Below are 18,502 nucleotides of genomic sequence, written 5' to 3'. Positions count from 1 at the left end.
TTAGCAATATCCAGTTCATGCCTAACGCAAGATGGTTCATATGAGAAGTGTAGGTATCATCTGATTGGTTAACTATGTTTCGTTTCGTTATTTCAGAATTCTATCATTCGATACAAGCACGGGCATTCACATTTGATTTTTACATTTAGAATTTGAATCAATTTAAAGTTTCAAGTTGAATATTCAGGTCTCATAATACTCATTAAGTCAGATACTTTTCAATTAAATGACTTTTTCTCTCATGCTCGATTGCATGTTATTTCTGCCCATATAACGATGACGAGATCAGGCATTAATTACTGTTACTGCTAATGGAAAATAATTGTTTTCGAAAATTGACATCTTCACCGATGTACGTTCTGTAATCTAGAATTTTTTAGACAATGTTTGGTTCAACACAAATAGTGTTATCGTTATAAATGATTAAACGATTAAATTACAATAAATTTTGAACTGGATTTAATGCGTGAAAATTTGGCACAGGAATTGTACTATAGTACATTACCTGACATCGGATACTGGCTAAGGTGCGTCTGCGTCATTATATTCAATCTATACCCATTTGGATCAACCGTAGACAATATTTAATAGCTATTTTTAGGCATTTTTAATTTATAAAAGTTTACTTTTCTTGCTTTCTGTGAAAATTATAATGGAAAAATACGATAAAGTGTTTCTATAATATAATTTAGGTTGGTAAACGTTATTAACTAGTCATGAATTACGACATACTTTTACATTCAATGGAAACAAACCTTCAAAAAATGTTAAACGTTTAATTTCCATCTTTATATATATAGCTAGAAATATTAGTGATTCAGTCATAAAATTTTGGACGACGTTACTATACAAATAAATATATTAGAATACATTACAACTCACAATAAATAATGGCACATCACTAGAATGTCATGGCTTTTTAATCCCGTATTTTTACTTCGCGGTCTACTTTTCAACACTTTTAAACTTAAACTTTAAAATTTAAAGGGACAATTCATAATTTGACGCGATTTTCACATTTAAACAGCAGAAGAAAAATGAAACAAGATGAAACAATGAAAGTCAAGCGATACGACGACACTAATGTCAATCCGGACTTTGTGGCTGAAAGAAAAAAATGTACTTTCAACATAGAACTCTTGACAAACATCATTGATGGGTCGTCATACTTGACGGAAACCAGACGACAAGCGCGTTAGTTCTGCTGCATTATTTTTTAATTGGTCTCTAATTTGAGTTTGTGCTGCTTCTCTGGTCTTTAGGCATCTTATTAATTTTAATATAAAAACTTCAAATCAATATCAATGCCATCAATTAAAAATCAAATTCAATCAAACCAGCTGTTTTTGAATTGTTGGTCTGGTTTCTCCCTGACCATTTTGTAATTGCACATCACCGCAGAATTAGCTGTACTGAATAATGAATCATTCTCTAACCTTCCGGACCGGTACTATGCATCAAGAGATGAGGCATACGCGCAGAACATCAGAAAGTCAGCCGCATACATAAAGTTATTAAAGGAAGACAAATCGATCAGTAGAGCTGAATCTTACTTTATGCAATGGTCTGTCCAAGTAATTTTATTCCATTTCTTTTCTTTATTTTTTTTTCGAAGCAAACTCAAACTTATGTTTCTGGTGTATTTATTTATTTATATATATTTTCAATTTGTAAATATGTAAATATACAAATGTATTGTGTATAAAACATAAACCGTCTAGATATTTTTCTCAATGCCACACTGCTAAAGAATAGGCTGAATTAGTGTTTTGAAACCATTACTTGCCTGGTTTTTGATGAGAAAACATTATAACAATGAGTATAGAAGAGTATGTTTGTGTATGTGTGTTTTGTGTGGGTGTATATGTGTTTAAGTATGTGTTTGTGTGTGTGTGTGTGTGTGTGTGTGTGTGTGTGTGTGTGTGTGTGTGTGTGTGTGTGTGTGTGTGCGTGTGTTTTTCAGATGCTTTTTGACAAGTTTAGATTAATCTCTAGGTTGGAATGGGAATAATGGAATAATGGAAAAGATGATGATGGGATGAGGGTGGTTGTAGAAATGAAAGGTGATCATCATCATTCATCTTTTTTCTTTAAATTTAATTATTTTTCTATTTTAAAATTATCTATCTTTCACTCTTTAGGTTTATTTAGTAATTTTTCACTTTTAGTTATCTCATCAATTGTGTTCAATTTATTATCCAGTTATTATCATTATTATTAATTATTATTTTATTGTTATTTTTATATTATTATTATTATTAATTATTATTTTTATTATTGTACTTTTGTTAGTTAATTGCTATCAAAAAGTTGAACGTAGCGTACTTAAGATATGATAAATTTTATCTATAAAATAAATTTACCTCATGAAAATCTGTCTTATCAAAGAGAGATAGTTACTTGCCCAGTCGTGTGATTATGTTCTTTATTGAATTACTATAATTGCCCAATGTCTTTTCTGTTATATATTACTTCATGTTTGAATCAATATTGTAGTTAACAAAGTAGTTTCACTACAAAACATGGATAGAATTAGTATAACGACAAATAATGACACAGACGAGATTACAAAACAACACAAAATGACAGAATGATTGGAGTTGCCTCCTCTTAATTCGCGGTGACCTTGTTCAAATGCAAAAAGTTTTCTGACTGTCATATGCTGTGTGTGTGTATGTGTGTGTGTGTGTGTGTGTGTGTGTGTGTGTGTGTGTGTGTGTGTGTGTGTGTGTCTATGTTTGTATGTTCATGCGTGTTTGTAAGTGTGATCGTGCGTGTGCGTGTGTGTGTGCGTGTGTGTATGTATGTGTCTGGTGTTCGTGTTGATACTCTTTGAAGCAAGTTCTCTAAGAAAAAAGCAGCGCGACACACAACATCATAACGTAAATAACATAACGGAAATAACGTAACGGAAATGACGTAACGGAAATGAAATAACACGACCACTTCTCAGTTTGATATTTCCCAATGAGGTCCCTCCCTTCTCCCTACACACCACCATGTTTACCCCCACCTTCGAGTCCATGGCAGACGAGGAGCAGAAAAAGTTATGGATGCCCAGAATCGAGAACTACGAAATCCTCGGCACTTATATTCAAACCGAGATGGGTCATGGTTCGTTGGCTGTTTGGCGTTGTTGTTTGGTGTTGTTGTTTGTTGCTACATTTGTTTTTGTGACGTGCCCCTCTCTCCCTCTCCATCTCTTCATCTTTTCATTCCTTCAGTCACTCATCTTCTCATCGCATCATCATAAGCAACACCTCATCTTTATCACATTGTAATATAATTATTATTATTATTACATCATTTTATCGCATTATCACGCACTCACACACACTCATACATACACACACTCACACATACACACACACGCACACACACGCACGATCCAGGAACAAATGTGAGGGGATTGGAGACTACAGCAACGTTCGATCCGTCAACAGATGAGTTCATCATTCACTCACCCACTCTGACGTCAATCAAATGGTGGCCAGGGGGATGTTGGTCATGATGTGATGTTGGTGTGATGTTGGTGTGATGGTGTGACGTGACGTTTTTTTGAATGATGAGTGTTGTCATGAGTGTTATACCGATTTGATTTGATGATATACTAGAATGGTGGAATAATTTAGTGAAGATGTGATAATGGGTTGATCGTTTGGCGCCGTGATCACCGTTATCATAATTGTTATCATAATTGTTATCGTCATCATTGTCGTGGTCATCACCATCATCTTCATCATCATCCTTTTCATCATCTTCATCTGCATCTTTATTATTGTCATATTTTTATCACCATCATTTTTCGTTATATCATCATTTTTGTCATCATTTTGCTTATCATTCACTCATATTCGTTATTGTCACCAGCTGTCTCGATAAAATATCACCCTTTCATTATCCGTCGCAAAGTCGAAAAAACTAAATAGCATTGCAGTTGGCCTGATAGCTCAGGCAGTTGCGTTTGCTGTGGTCGTGTCGCGGGCTTTTGTTGCTTGGTGACCCGGTTCAATTGCTTCTTGCGCAAAAGTTTATCACTAATAAACTCATGGCGCATATGCTGTGTGATTAATTGGTTGAATTCCATATTGGAGAGAAAAAATTAGTGAGTTGGATAGAGAAGAACAAAATAATTAGATAAAGTACGTATTATTGTAAATCAGGGTGTATCAGATGAATCATTATCTAGTTATATCCAAACACAAATTGATATGGGTGAGTCAAACTCTAATCTGTCAATTTCTCTAAACAATTTCTAAATTTTATAATTTAAAAAAAATGTTGAGGCGATAATGACTTGAACGTTTTATAAGTTAGCGACGACATCCTCTAGAGTTTCAAACTTCAGTAGCGATATTATCGCTAAACAAAGTTTAAACGATTCTGTCATTCGTGGCAACAGCTTAGCTGAGGAAATCTTACTTAGTAGATCTAGATCATAAATTTGATTACTAAACACTATTTTAAGTAATGGTTTGATATTGTTATTGCATTTTTTATCATTATTTTATTTGCTATTATTATTATTATTATTATTATTATTATTATTATTATTGCTATTATTATTATTTGTAAATTATTCTGAGCCATCCATACACAAATTTTTTTTCGACTACACGCCAAAACAAATACCTCCGGTCTATGTAAACATTAGTAGCAACATCACTAAGGATAATAATAGCATCAATAATAATAATAATTCATATGTAATAACGACAATAATAATAATAATTTATATACAACAATAATAATAATAATAATTTATATATTACAACAACAATAATAATAATAATTTATATACAACAATAATAATAATACCTTATATATATATATATAATAACAACAACAATAATAATAATAATAATTTATGTATAACAACAACAAAATAATAATAATTTATATTTAAGAATAATAATAATAATTTACATATGTTATTATTGCTATCTTTATTATTATTATTATTGCTATTATTACAGCAACAATAAAAATAATAATTTATATATAACAAGAACAATAATAATAATTTAAATATAACAACAACAATAATAATAATTTGTTTTAGAATCAATCAGTGTAAAAGTTAAGTTCTGGTTTTTTTGCTAAATTATGCTACACTGCATTTAAAAGAATTTATACTAAAAATATTAATATTAATTCTGTGATGAAATTGTCCGTCTTACATCAGGGGCGGGCAAACTTTTTTGCTGTGAGGGCCGCATTGAGAACTATTTTACCTTTGAAGGGCCGCATATGTACTTGAAGTGCAAATTTTTTCGACCTGAGGGAGAATTTTTTAAGATTTGTGGCTCCATTTTTTTGTTCATAATGTCTGGCTGACGACCGTAGTTTGCCCACCCCTGTCCATAATGCTACTTGCTACTATAGAAACAATCTGTGACTATTTAAAATAGTTTCACCATCCACAGATTTACTTTTATTTATGTATAAAGATCGATTATGGTTGAGACTGTCGTAGATACAATTTTTAAGAAATGTCACAGCATTTTCAGTTTTGATCAGTTTCTGGTTCAGTTTTTCTATATTTCGAATCGTAACTACATTACGGTTCGAAATTTAATTTAAATTGTACACTCTTTAATTAACTTTAAATTAAGTCAGAATTGATGTACACTCTTTAATTAACTTTAAATTAAGTCAGAATTTAAAAATCAAATCCAATAAAATAAATAAAAGCAATTAGATCATAAATGATATTATTAGAAAACATAACAGCGTTTTCGACTTTGATCAATTTCTGATTCACTTTTTCAAAATTTCGAACCGTAATGTAGTTACTTATTAACTTAATTTAAAGTTAATTAAAGAGTGTACATTATTACTATTGTTGATGGTGTTTTATTGTTGATGTTTCCGACTGCTGTTGTTATCACTTGTGTATTGTATTCGCTTCTGTATTATCATCGTCACCGCCTTCACCGTATTTATCATCGTTATCATCATCATCTCCATCATTATCGTCATGGTCGTTTTCATCATCGTTATTATTGGGTAATTATTTTTTATAGTTTAATAAATCGTTATTGTTGTTGCTTGCTGTCTGCCTGAATATGAGTAAGTTAGTGATAGAGATAGATAGTGATAGAGAGAGAGAGAGAGGGAGGGGGAGAGAGAGAGAGGGAGAGTGAGTCGGTGAGTTAATGACGCGATATTGTTCATTTATCAATAAATTTGCACTAGCTATCTATTCACTTCGAAATTATTATTACTTTGTTTTAATTATTTTTGTGGTTGTTGTTATTATTATTATTACTATTATCGTTATTATTATTTGTGTTGTTATTATTATTATTGTTGTTGTTGTTGTTTTTTGTTGTTGTTGCGGTTTCAGGCGCTAGACATGTCATTTTTTTTAACTATCATCATCACTATGGTCAAAATTAATCAGTCATCCTTTTCGTCTCTTTTTCATCATCGTCATCGTCATCATCTTTACCATCATTATTATTATTATTATCAGTAGTAGTAGTAGTAGTAGTAGTAGTAGTAGTAGTAGTAGTAGTAGTAGTAGTGTGTAGTTATGAAGTGCCAAACAGTATATATTCCTGTGGTCTCAAGACACCTGCAGAAGTAGTAGCAGCATGTAAAAACAAACATTGTGTGTCGAACAGAAAGTCATTACTGACAAAACGCCGGACAAAATTGTCAGAACCTGGTCCAAAAAATTAAAAAAAAAATTAAAAACTGAATTAAAGGAAACTATCATTCGCTTATAGAAACCGCGTACGCATTGTTGGTTCGGCGGATGAACCAGCAAATATCTGGGGTGGGTGCATATGAAATTTTAACTGTTGGATTTTGATGAGGAGAGCCGTTTATGACTAAAACGTTTTTTTCTTATTGAGCTTCTTTCAGAGCAATAATCTGAACGCCAAATCGACAGTCGTAATACTTAGAGATCGGATCGACCTTGTCAAATTTCAATCTTTCTGACAGTTTCATCTGGCAGGTTTTTTAGGATTTGCATCTTTTGGAGATGTTTTCTTCTTTTTCATCACCGTCGTCATCATCGTCGTCGTCGCAATCCTAATCATGCCCATTACTATAACCTCCATCATCGTCATTGTGATGTTAGTTATCATCGTCTTCATCCTCATAGTCACCACTTTCATCGTTTGAATTTATTTTTGTTTTGTTTCATTCTTTTTGGTTTAAGCATACATACAGGCGCACGCAGACACCCACACACATACATACAGACACGCGCACACACACACACACATTCATTCGTTCGTTCACTCATACAATGCACCGAATGCACCTAACGCACTCAGCCAGTTCAGTTTACTCACATCATCATCGACACATGTTACGATCTATTTTAATGCTATATTAATCATATTTGTAACAGCAATAATAATAATAATTATTATTATATTATTATTATTGTAATTATAATTATTATTAACTTTGCTATAGGCGACATTATCCTTTGCATCATCATCATAATGTTTACCGCATTATGTCACACCAACCACTTTATATAACATCCTCAACCACATTACATTACATCACATCAATCACATTACATTACATCCTTGATCACATTACATAACATCCTCAATCACATTACATCACATCAATCACATTACATTTCATCATTTCAATGACCATACATTACATCACATATATTACATTTCGCGATCACATCAATTACATTTCGCGATCACATCACACTACTGCAGTGGGCAAGACGTGCAACTGCGCGATAGTCATGGCCTCGTTGATTACAAACGGGCGGAACGAAGGCATCCACCCCTTCATCGTTCAACTCAGAGATTTTGAGACGCACGAACCCTTGAAAGGTGGTCTTTGAATGTCGTTTTGCCACCGACAATTTTTTTTATTTTGTTTTTGTTTTTCAAGAAACATGAAAAAGGGCCCTAAAAAAGATAAAAGATAAAATATTTCGTTGCTACTGATGTTGTTGCTGTTGTTGTTGATGTTTTTTTTATTTGTTTGGTGGAAGTGTTGTTGCTGTCATTGTTAATGTTGTGATGATGTTGGCGTAATTGTTTTTTCTTGTTGTGATTAGGTTGGCGTTATCGGGACGGTAGTGATGATGTTAACAATATTGTTAGCATCAATATAAACAGCAACAATGAAAAAAATCATGTGTTGAAACAACACAACATCCTCGACGATGTTACAAACAACCAAACAACAACGACAGGATTAACGATTGGGGACATAGGGACGAAACTTGGCTTCCACGGTATGGACAACGGATTCGTGAAATTTGATCAGTTTAGGATTCCAAGAAGGAACATGTTGATGAAGAGTGCAAAGGTTTTTTTTTACTTTTTTTGATTGAACGTTTATTGTTGGTGCTGGACTATTATTTCTTGGGAATGAACCAAGAGCTCGTTTTGAGGGGAAGCTTCATAACTAACTCTGTTGAATCAATGAACTAGGTAGGAAGATAACTAAATATTAATAGCGAAGATGGATGATTAGCGGGAATGCGTGCTCTGTATTACTTCTCATCATTCTCAACAGACTTTCAGACATCTATTTATTAATTTATTTTCTCATTCACTAATTCATCCATCCACTCATTCACCAACTTGTACATCTTTCCATCCATTCACTCGTTTATCCATCTATTCACTCACTCACTCACTCACTCACTCACTCATTCACTCACTTTTTCACTCACTTTTTCACTCACTCACTCGTTCAGGTGACCAGGGATGGAACATATCAGAAAGAGAAGAAGCTGGAGAAGTTGAAGTATGGGTCGATGGTGTTTGTGAGGGCCATGCTGGTTTTCAACCAGGCAGGGCAGGGATTAGCCCAGGCGGTCACCATTGCAGCCAGGTACAGTTGCGTCAGGCGACAATCTGAGTACGCTCCTGGGTCAGTATAATCTGCTTTTATTTTTAAGTCTGTGTTTGTCTCTGTATGTGTTTGTCTCTGTATGTATTTGTGTCTGTGCTCTTGCGTGCACTTGTAATTGTTCATTTATTAATACGACCGCGCACACACATATGCACGCAAAATATGAACACGCACACACAGACAAACATAACCATGCACATACACGCACACATACATACACATACACGAACATACACACACACGCGCACGCACGCAGACAAGAAGAACCACACATCATAGAGTACCAGGCCCAGCAGCACATCCTCTTCACTGAACTTGCAGCCTCCTACATCTTCTACATTGCTGGCAACAAACTTAGAGAGCTCTACTTCACCATGAACTACGATATTCAGAAGGGAGACCTCAGTGACTTGCCTGAGGTGTGAGGCTATCAACGCTATCCTTCTATCTATGTGCTTCTACGTGTTGCGTTTTCAATCATGTCTGATCATTTTTTTTTGTCGGCTTTTGTACTTTTGACTTTAAATTCAGTTAGTTAGTTATTCTTTCTTTAATTGGTTTCAATGTTTGGTGGTGTGCATTGGCAGTCATCTAGCCATTCTGTTTTTATATTCACTCATATACTGTAACACTTCTATGTAAGTGTGTAATAGTAACTTAATTATTCTATCGATACATCCATCGAACCATTCAGCCACCAATCTAGTCTATCAATCCATATGCTTCCTATGAATGAATGAATGAATGAATGAATGAATGAATGAATGAACGAATGAACGAACGAACATATGAATGAATTTAATGAATGAATGAATTCATCAGCTAATTGTTCATTTCATCTAGCCATTCATTCACCCACGCACCAGTTGCATGCACTGTCAGCCGGTTTGAAAGCCCTGACGCTGGACGAGGCGGTGGTTGGCATCGAGAGGTGTCGTCTGATTTGTGGCGGGCATGGCTACAGTGCCGCCAGTGGCATTCCCAAGATATACACCGAAGTTGTCGCGGCGTGTACCTATGAAGGTGTTCACCCTGTTCTCTATCTGCAAACGGCCAGGTTGGGGGTGGCTTGTCTGATGTGCGTCTGTTCTTTTCAAGTGCAGTTGTGTGTGTTTTTTAGGGATGTGTCTGTTGTCTAGGAATGTGTTTTTTTCAAGGATGTGTGTGCGTTTTATGACATTTTTTTTAAAGTTTTTGTAGAGTTATGTGTGTTTTGAAAAGATGTGTGTTTGTATGTTTCTACATAAATGTTGTTTTATTTCGTAAAAATGTATTTATTCTTATGTCTTATGTGGTTATGTCCTGTATTATTTTTGACCAATGTTTTAGAATTTTCATCTTGACTATATTTTAATCATTTTCAGTTAAAACGCGAGTGTAGATAACTTTTTCACAAATTTAAAACTACCTTAAAAATTTTAAACTGCTTTAAAAATTCACAGCATAATTTTCAATAGGTGAAACAATTGGATTAGTTATCTTTTTTTATAGTGTGCCATTTAATGTATCTCTTTTCACAGATACCTTTTAAAAGTTTACCAAGCTGCGTTACTGTCATCGTCTGCGTCATCGTTACCAGATAACCAAAGTTCTAAATATATCTTTCGTCACCTTCACTCGGAAAGACCGAGGTTTCACTTTCCATTGTCATTTGTAGAGATTGTCGAAGCTTTTGAAAGGAGAGCTCTTATGTTAGTTTTGTGGTTTGTTGACTGTTTGGTTGGTTTTTTAGTTTGTTAGCTGGTTGCTCGATTGACTGGTTAGTCGACTGATTGTTCTCTTGGATGGTTGGTTAGTGGGTGGGTGAACTCCACCATCCAAATAAAATATTACATTTGAAACGAATTATTGCAAGTAAACAGGCAATTCTTTTATCCTACATACACAAACATGAATTCGAACAAACAAAAAATAAACATACTAACTTAATACACATACATTCTGATTTGCAAACTTGAAAATTTAATATACAAACATAAATGAATAAACAAACAAGTAGAATATAATTGGACGAACACTCGCAAACAAAAATTAATGAACGTAGATGTGAACAATTGAAGAAATGTAAACGAAAGTTGTAAACATTAATGAACGTTCGAGCTTTTCATACGCACATTGCACGTTTATTTACATACAATCATTCTATAGATTTTCATCGGTTTTTAAACTTCAAATTCTCAGTTTGCTTTTTTTTTAAATGAACTTTAAAACTTTTTTTTTATAAGAAAAAAAAACTATGCATCTTTTTTTATGGTATCATTTCAAAGTTTGAAAAGTAAGAGGCAACTATTGTCAGTCAGCTTGTCAATCAATGTCAGCCAGAAACTAGTTCATTCCTCATCGCGATCATCGTCATTGTCCCGATCACCATTTTCAAAATCACCCTCTCCAGAAATCACCATCTCCAAAGTCACTCTCTCTAAAATCACCATCTTCAAAACCACCATCACAATCTCCCCATCGTCATCTGCAACAAAAATCATCGTCATCATTATCACAATCACCATCTTCAAAGTCGTGGTGATTTTTGGTGTGACAATAAAATGATGAGTCAACACTGAACGAGGTGTTTTTTAACTTCAAATGTAATTGTTTCCTGTAGTTATAATTTAAACGCTACTGGCATATGTAATCGATTGTCAGGCATCATTTCTTTATTTACCTGAATGTTATCAATTTCAATTTATCACGCATATGTGTTTTAGATGGCAACGTGTCTACATTCGAAAGATACCAACGCCAACGTTTAAATACACACACGCACACACACACACAAATACTTGCATACGTACGTACACACACACACACACACACAAACACACACACACACGCAGGTGCATCGAGAAAGCCTCAAAGAAATTGGATGGGTTGTTGGCCACTGGACGCCCACATCATGAAGCTTGGAACTATTCAGCTTGCTATCTCATCAGGGCTGCTAAGGTCACATTAATTTGCATATTTTAACATTTACTTGCATATTTTAAGACATCATTTGCATATTTTAACTTTAGCTTGCTTCATGTAATTTTTATGTGGTTGTGAATGTTTTTCATTCTACTGTTTTTGTTAAACTCCACATATTTATAACTTTTTAGATATATTTTTATTTTCTGTTAAAATTCTGACATCAATGTTCTGTTATTTTCATGTTTCGGTTTATATAAAAGCCAAAAGCACGTGAACAAATATGTCCTTACTTTGTGGTCCAAAGTTTTTAGATTTTTTGACTTTTTGAAAATCTATGTATGATTAGTGAAGTTCAATCAGGAATGCATTTATGTTATCAGTCATCATTGGCCCATTTTTCAAAACATGTTTCACATAGCTCATCCGTAGACAAACAAGTCTATAAATAGATGCATAGTGAAACCAACCTCAAATGCTCATGTTTCGATTTGTTTGTATAGTGCCAACGTTACAACAAAGCATATATATTTAAGTACATGTAACATGTATCGCATAGCAAGCCGCTTTGTAGCTAGAGAAATATGTAAGGCAGGCATTCAAACAATTTTATGCTCAACAAACAGCCATCCACTTAAAATTTTTGATGGAGCAATGCATCAAAATACTTTCTATTTCTCAATACATCTACACACATACACACGCGCGCGCAACCACACGCACACTCATCTTTATAAACAATTCATACATTTACTCTCGCACACATATGTGTGCACCGGTTTGTAAGTGATGTATGAACGATTAACGAACGTAGAACATAGAAAGTGAACACTGTTAAAAACATTGTGTATTTGGTTGTGTGAACAGCGGTGAACAATAGTAAACATTCAGTAGAGTCCAATGACCCGACCTGTTCGCTTGTTTATAGCAGACTAGACAGACCTGAAACTAATTTGTATGCGTTAATTTATTTTTTCGATCACGTCATCATACCTTTGTTTACTAGCTGAATTTGTTTTTTCACAATAATTTATTATTATTATTATTATTCATTCTTCTATCTTTATGATTTATATGGCAGATATTAGTTATATAAAGTTGTAAGGCAGCATGTACGAAACATTGGCATTAAATAAATGGAGTGAGTCGATCTCAAGTTAGTTAAATTCTTAATTAAAATTTTTGGGATAAAAATGCCTTTATCTCGGGAAAAAAGTTATTTCTCTGTAGTTGGGCTATCAATCTTGACTGGAATGTGCTCAACCGTCAACTTCAGTTTTCTTGATTCATATTATTAGTAATGTCACGTAGGAGTGCATGCATTTGTAGCAGTGGAGGCAGCACAGTTCATCACTGCTTGAAGAGTGAATGGAGTAAAACATGTAAAATTTAGTCTTTCTGCATGCATTTTTAAATCCAAATTAGATTTACCGGCTAGTTAATTTAGGTGATTTCTTAGAAATTGAATTAAGTTGAACGATAAAACATTGTTTCTTCCAGTTGAGTTGAGATTAAAGAAAGCTACAGTATATTAATAGTATACATTACGTGACGCTGGGTGTAGTTTTCTTATTTAGTCTAATATTCAAATTCATTTTTACGATACGATGATCAAAAATATTTAGAAGACATTTAACAATATCGCCACTTTAACTGAATTTGGTTGATGTCATTAAATAAAGTTCAGTTGTTGGTTACAAGAAATCATCATTTTGTTTTTACGTAATTTCCAAGTTCACTCACTTATAACAAACAATGAACTAACAAAGCTTCCAACCTGTGCCTCCTCATATGTTAGCGCTTAACTCAGTTTATTTTGGTGGTGTATATATACTTCATCAGCTCCATGCACGCGCTGAATTTTAGTTTATTTTGTATAAATTGACTTACTTTTTTAAGCATTTACCTGATTATTTATTCAGTTTCTAGGCCAAACAATTGGCCTTAATTATATACCCGTGCAATCATCACCTGTGTTAACTTTGTTTGCATTCCCTTCTAGGTACGCACTACTATTTTGTCTTGTGTTTTGTACATTATACAATTATCTTAATTATAGAACTGCACACACACACACACATACGCACGCACACGCACCACACACATACATACATACTGATAAGCAAATACAAAAATACAGTTATCTTCAGTTATCGCAATGATATAGTTCATAGAATGTTAAATGATGTTGGTTGATGTTCAAATTGGTTCATCTATCTCTACCTACTTGTTTGTCGTTCTTGAGTTCATCTGCTCTAATAAATGAACTACTGAATAGATTTTTAGCCCGGTTTTTTGCTATGTTTGTGTGTGGTGGAGTTTATTGGTTTATGTAGTTAATCATCAACCGATTAATCGGACACGATGTTTCAAACGAGTTCAGCGTTTGGCTGTTTAGTAGTGGGTGAGTTTGTGGACGTGTTTTGAAAATCGGATCATTTAAAAGTTATTTTGCTTTAAAAACTGCGAATGAGGAAAGTTCATCATTAGTTGATGATGTGATGAGTGGAGTGAATGAGTGAGAGTGAATGAGTGAGAGGGGATACAGATGAACTGATGATGTGAAGAGGAGAGTGAATGAGTGAAAGTGAACGAGTGAGAGTGAATGAGGGAGAGTGAATGCACTGGCAATGAATTTCTTTTATCAACGTTTTTTTATTATCAATGTTATCAACAGATAATTTTGTTATCAATGTACCGACAAATAATTTGTTATGAATCAACCACGAGCAAATAATTTTTTTAAATTAAAAACAAAACCTAAGCAGCCAATGAAGATCGGATTGATGCTTCGTAATCGAATTCGAATAAACAATTGTTGCCACTGCGAGTACGTGCCGTTCATAAAAAAAATGTCAGAAAAAAAATCTCGTGTGTATGATTGTTTATGTGTGTGTGTGGTTGTTTGTATGCATAAAGTGCGTGTGTGAGTGTGTGTACTGTAAATAGGTTAAATGACTGACTGAATGAATGAATGAAGGAGTGAATGAATGAATAAATAGATGATTGAGTGAGCGAGTTAGACGAATTCGAAACGTTCGATAAAAACTTCAAAAGTCACTTGATACAGTGAATGAATGCCGTCAGTGGCTTTCGTAAACATTATAAAAATTCACGAACGAATGAATAAATGAATGAATGAATGAACGAACGAACGAATGAACTTTTGAGTTATTTATTATTATAATACGTGACCGATTGAAGAGATGGATCCACCTAAGATATACGAATGGAAACTGAAATTGTATAATTGAGCGGATGAATAAAAAACTGATTGATTGATAAATTCATAAATGAATTCAGTAATTTATTTTGTGAGTGAGGGAATAAGTGAGTGAGTGAGTGAGTGAGTGAGTAAGTGAGTGAGTGAGTGAGTGAGTGAGTGAGTGAGTGAGTGAGTGAGTGAGTGAGTGAGTGAGTGAGTGGGAAAGTAAATGAAAGAATGAATGATTTTTAACTTATCTAAAGTGTTTCATAAAGTGTTTCAAACTTTCAATCGCGGATAGCGTTATATTTGGCGTTAAAGTTGAAGAAGTTTTTTCTCACTCAAGCATTGTCGTAGAGAGTATTTTTTTAACCTAATTTTCATATGTTTGTTATCAGCAAGCCAGTGAACGAGTGTTGTCAATCGTGTGTGTGTGTGTGTGTGTGGTGTGTGTGTGTGTGTGCGTGTGCGTTAATTATTATTTTTAATATTTATTATCATTCATTGTTATTCTTCTTCGTTCGTTTTATGATTATTGCTCTCAATCCATACAAACAAGTGCCACATGTTTGTATGGGATTATTGTAACTCACAAATGTCTTGCACTACTCTTTAAATTGTTATTATTAAAATTTTCATTCTTTAACATAGCACTAGATGGATATATGGATGGATGGATAGTTAGTTGGATAGATAAATGTATGGATATATAGATGGATAAACTGTTGGGTGGCTGGATGGATAGACAGATGGATAGACTGTCTGCTCGAATTCAAGTTGTTTAATTTTTATTTTTAAATAAAAAAAAATTTGGGCCCTCTTTTTTGTTCAAATTTTAACCGAAAGTCAAAAATAATTTATTTGGAGTTAGTTGTTTAAAATGTTTATCTTTCAGACGAGTAAAAAAATTGTTTCATTTGAAAAGTTCACGTCATCAAGCTATCACTTTTATCAAATAAACTTTATGTATCCTTTTTCTAATTATAGTTAAACCGTGAAAGCCTTAGATCTACTTAATCTATTTATGTTTTCAATGATTTTTCCTGCTTATAGAATCTGACTTGTTAAGTTTTTTAAACTTTCGTGATTGTAAAGAGAAGAAAAAGCTTTTCTTCTAATTATGGTTCAAAATGTCATCTACTTATTCCTTCATTGCGATATAGTTCAATTCTTATATTCGTCTGAACAATTTAACTTTTTATTGAAAGAACAGTTTATGATGAGGGAACAGATGTGGACGTTTATAAATAACGTTTTATGAACCCTAGACGTAATAACACGAAAAGATGGTTTTGCTGCGTGTGTATGCATTTGCATATGACTCACTGTCAACAAACTCATAGTAACCTCCTGACAAATTCTACTAACGCAGCATCACATTGATCACTTGTTCAATTGAATCACCGTCTTGCCTTCAACAACGGCTGTCTGTGACGTCATCATATTGATTCGTGTTGTGGTTAAGATTATTATTATTATAAAGGCTGTTATCGTTATTATCTTTCTTCTATCTTTTCGTCTGTGGTGTTATTCATCTATTGTTTAGTCGCTTTCATAAATGTTTCGTTTCGCAAATCAGTTAAAAAGAAGATGAATAGCTCGGAGGCGATCAAAAAAAAATTAATTTTTTATTAGCTGTCTCCACCCAGAGGACGAAGTTGTTGCTGCTGCAGATTTATGAATTAGAACAAAAATGAATAATGAAGCTCAATGATTCTAAGATGCTAGATGTATTTCCTTTATTAGAAACTGAATATGGTATTGAACAGTAATGTACTCTTGCCAAGGTTCCACCATAAAAATTTACTCTATGCTGTTTTGTTTTCTTTTTGAAAAACTGTTTGTTTTTTTTCTGGAGTTTCAAGTATTTAAAACATTTTTAATTGTTTGTTAATTTCTAATTGTTACAAAAACAACTAGCAAAATACTAATAAAATGTGAAGTTATTTTTAAAACGTCAATGAAAATGCATTTATTGACCGGGCAAAAATAACTAAATCTGTTCTCTCTCTCTCTTTCTATCTCACTCTCCCCCCTCCTATCTCTCTCTATCTATCTATCTATTCCCCGTTTAATTTTTCTAACAGATTGTACGTAAATCATTGCCATGTTGCTTGAGTTCAAAACCAAAAAAATTATATATTTTAAGCGTGATAGAACATTTAAGCATGATAGAACGTTCAAGCTTTTTCGGTATTCCTATAGCATTCTCGCTATTCGAATTAATACGTTGTGTATGTGGCCAGATGCACAAATTCATATGTACACAGTATTTAAACCTTAACATTACCAACAGCAACAACTACAAACAACGACATTACCAGGCCCACTCACACGTATACCTGACCAGTTCAGTGCACGAACAACTTGAAACAGTCCGACAAGAAGATGCAGGTGTGTACACAGTGTTGGGTCAGTTGTTTGAACTCTATGCCCTCAAGTCCATCGTCGACCATGCCGTCGAGTTCATTGAGGTTGTCCGCGTTGTTTTGTTTGTCAGTTCGTAAAGTTATGTTTTTTGATGTTTACGTTTTATGATTTTTATTATCGAATTTGAAATTTTGCCAAATGCAGTCAATCAATTCAATTCAATACATCGTTATTTAAATATTTTACAACTTAAATTCTCATGCTCTGTCATGTTTGTCTTTGCAATTTATTTTTCATTTTATCTTTCAATTTTTGCTTTTTCATTTTGGTTGGTCATAGGTGGATTTGTTTCTGTTTGCTTGATTGCTCTGTAGATTTAAAATGATACGTTTGTAATTATTCTGATGACATACATAGGCATTAAAATAGCATTTTACCGCTGTAGGAACCCTTTTTTCCAAAATGCATTCAAAAATAACAGACAGACAAACTTTTTGATTATGTTTTCATAGGTAGAGATGATTTAAAATTTGTTTTGAACTGTTTTATGAAAAGATTATTTGATATTGGATTTGAGTAATAAATCCCACCTAACTCATCCACTCTTAGTCCTGTGGGATAACGACAGATCAAATAAACATCTGCATAGAACGTATTGAGGCATTGTTGCTGAACATTAGACCAAATGTCCTTCCATTGGTGGATGCATTTGACTTTCCTGACCGTTTACTGGGCAGCGCTCTAGGGTGCTATGATGGGAATGTTTACCAGAGGTTGTACGAATATGCTCTCAACTCGCCTCTCAACAAATCCACGGTTAATGTTGCTTATTTTGTTTATTATATTGCCATAAACATATCGTAACTTTCCAATACTTACTCACTTATTACCTAAAAGATGCCCTACACACATGAATAGTAAACGCTTTGGATTCTTATAAAATTGATTCCAATATATCAATAACAACCACATCCAGGTTCATGAATCATTCAGATATTTAAGACCAGTGCTTCAGAAATCAAACTTGTAACTTTCATATATAATGTCTATCAAACTTTGTTTTAATATATACAATGTATATATATATATATATATATATATATATATATATATATATATACGTGTGTGTATACGCGCGCGTGTGAGTGTGTGTTTATTTTGTTG

At 33.6% G+C, this 18,502-nt stretch overlaps 1 protein-coding gene across 1 annotated transcript; it reads left to right on the top strand.

Moving 5' to 3' along the window:
• Positions 1 to 994: 994 nt before the first annotated feature.
• Positions 995 to 18,202, top strand: HELRODRAFT_114129 (hypothetical protein; the record flags this gene model as incomplete). Its single annotated transcript, XM_009025955.1, has 13 exons — positions 995 to 1,194; positions 1,402 to 1,564; positions 2,954 to 3,114; positions 3,393 to 3,500; positions 7,704 to 7,826; positions 8,192 to 8,307; positions 8,702 to 8,877; positions 9,116 to 9,278; positions 9,726 to 9,916; positions 10,380 to 10,550; positions 11,694 to 11,799; positions 17,293 to 17,442; positions 17,948 to 18,202. Exons 1-13 carry the CDS (start codon positions 1,038 to 1,040, stop codon positions 18,200 to 18,202), a joined length of 2,040 nt encoding a protein of 679 aa, XP_009024203.1. The 5' UTR covers positions 995 to 1,037.
• Positions 18,203 to 18,502: the final 300 nt, after the last annotated feature.

Source organism: Helobdella robusta (assembly GCF_000326865.2).
Source record: "Helobdella robusta unplaced genomic scaffold HELROscaffold_44, whole genome shotgun sequence".
Lineage (NCBI taxonomy): Eukaryota > Metazoa > Annelida > Clitellata > Rhynchobdellida > Glossiphoniidae > Helobdella > Helobdella robusta.
Note: the sequence above shows the minus strand (reverse complement) of the source record. Positions and strands in the feature narration are given on the sequence as shown.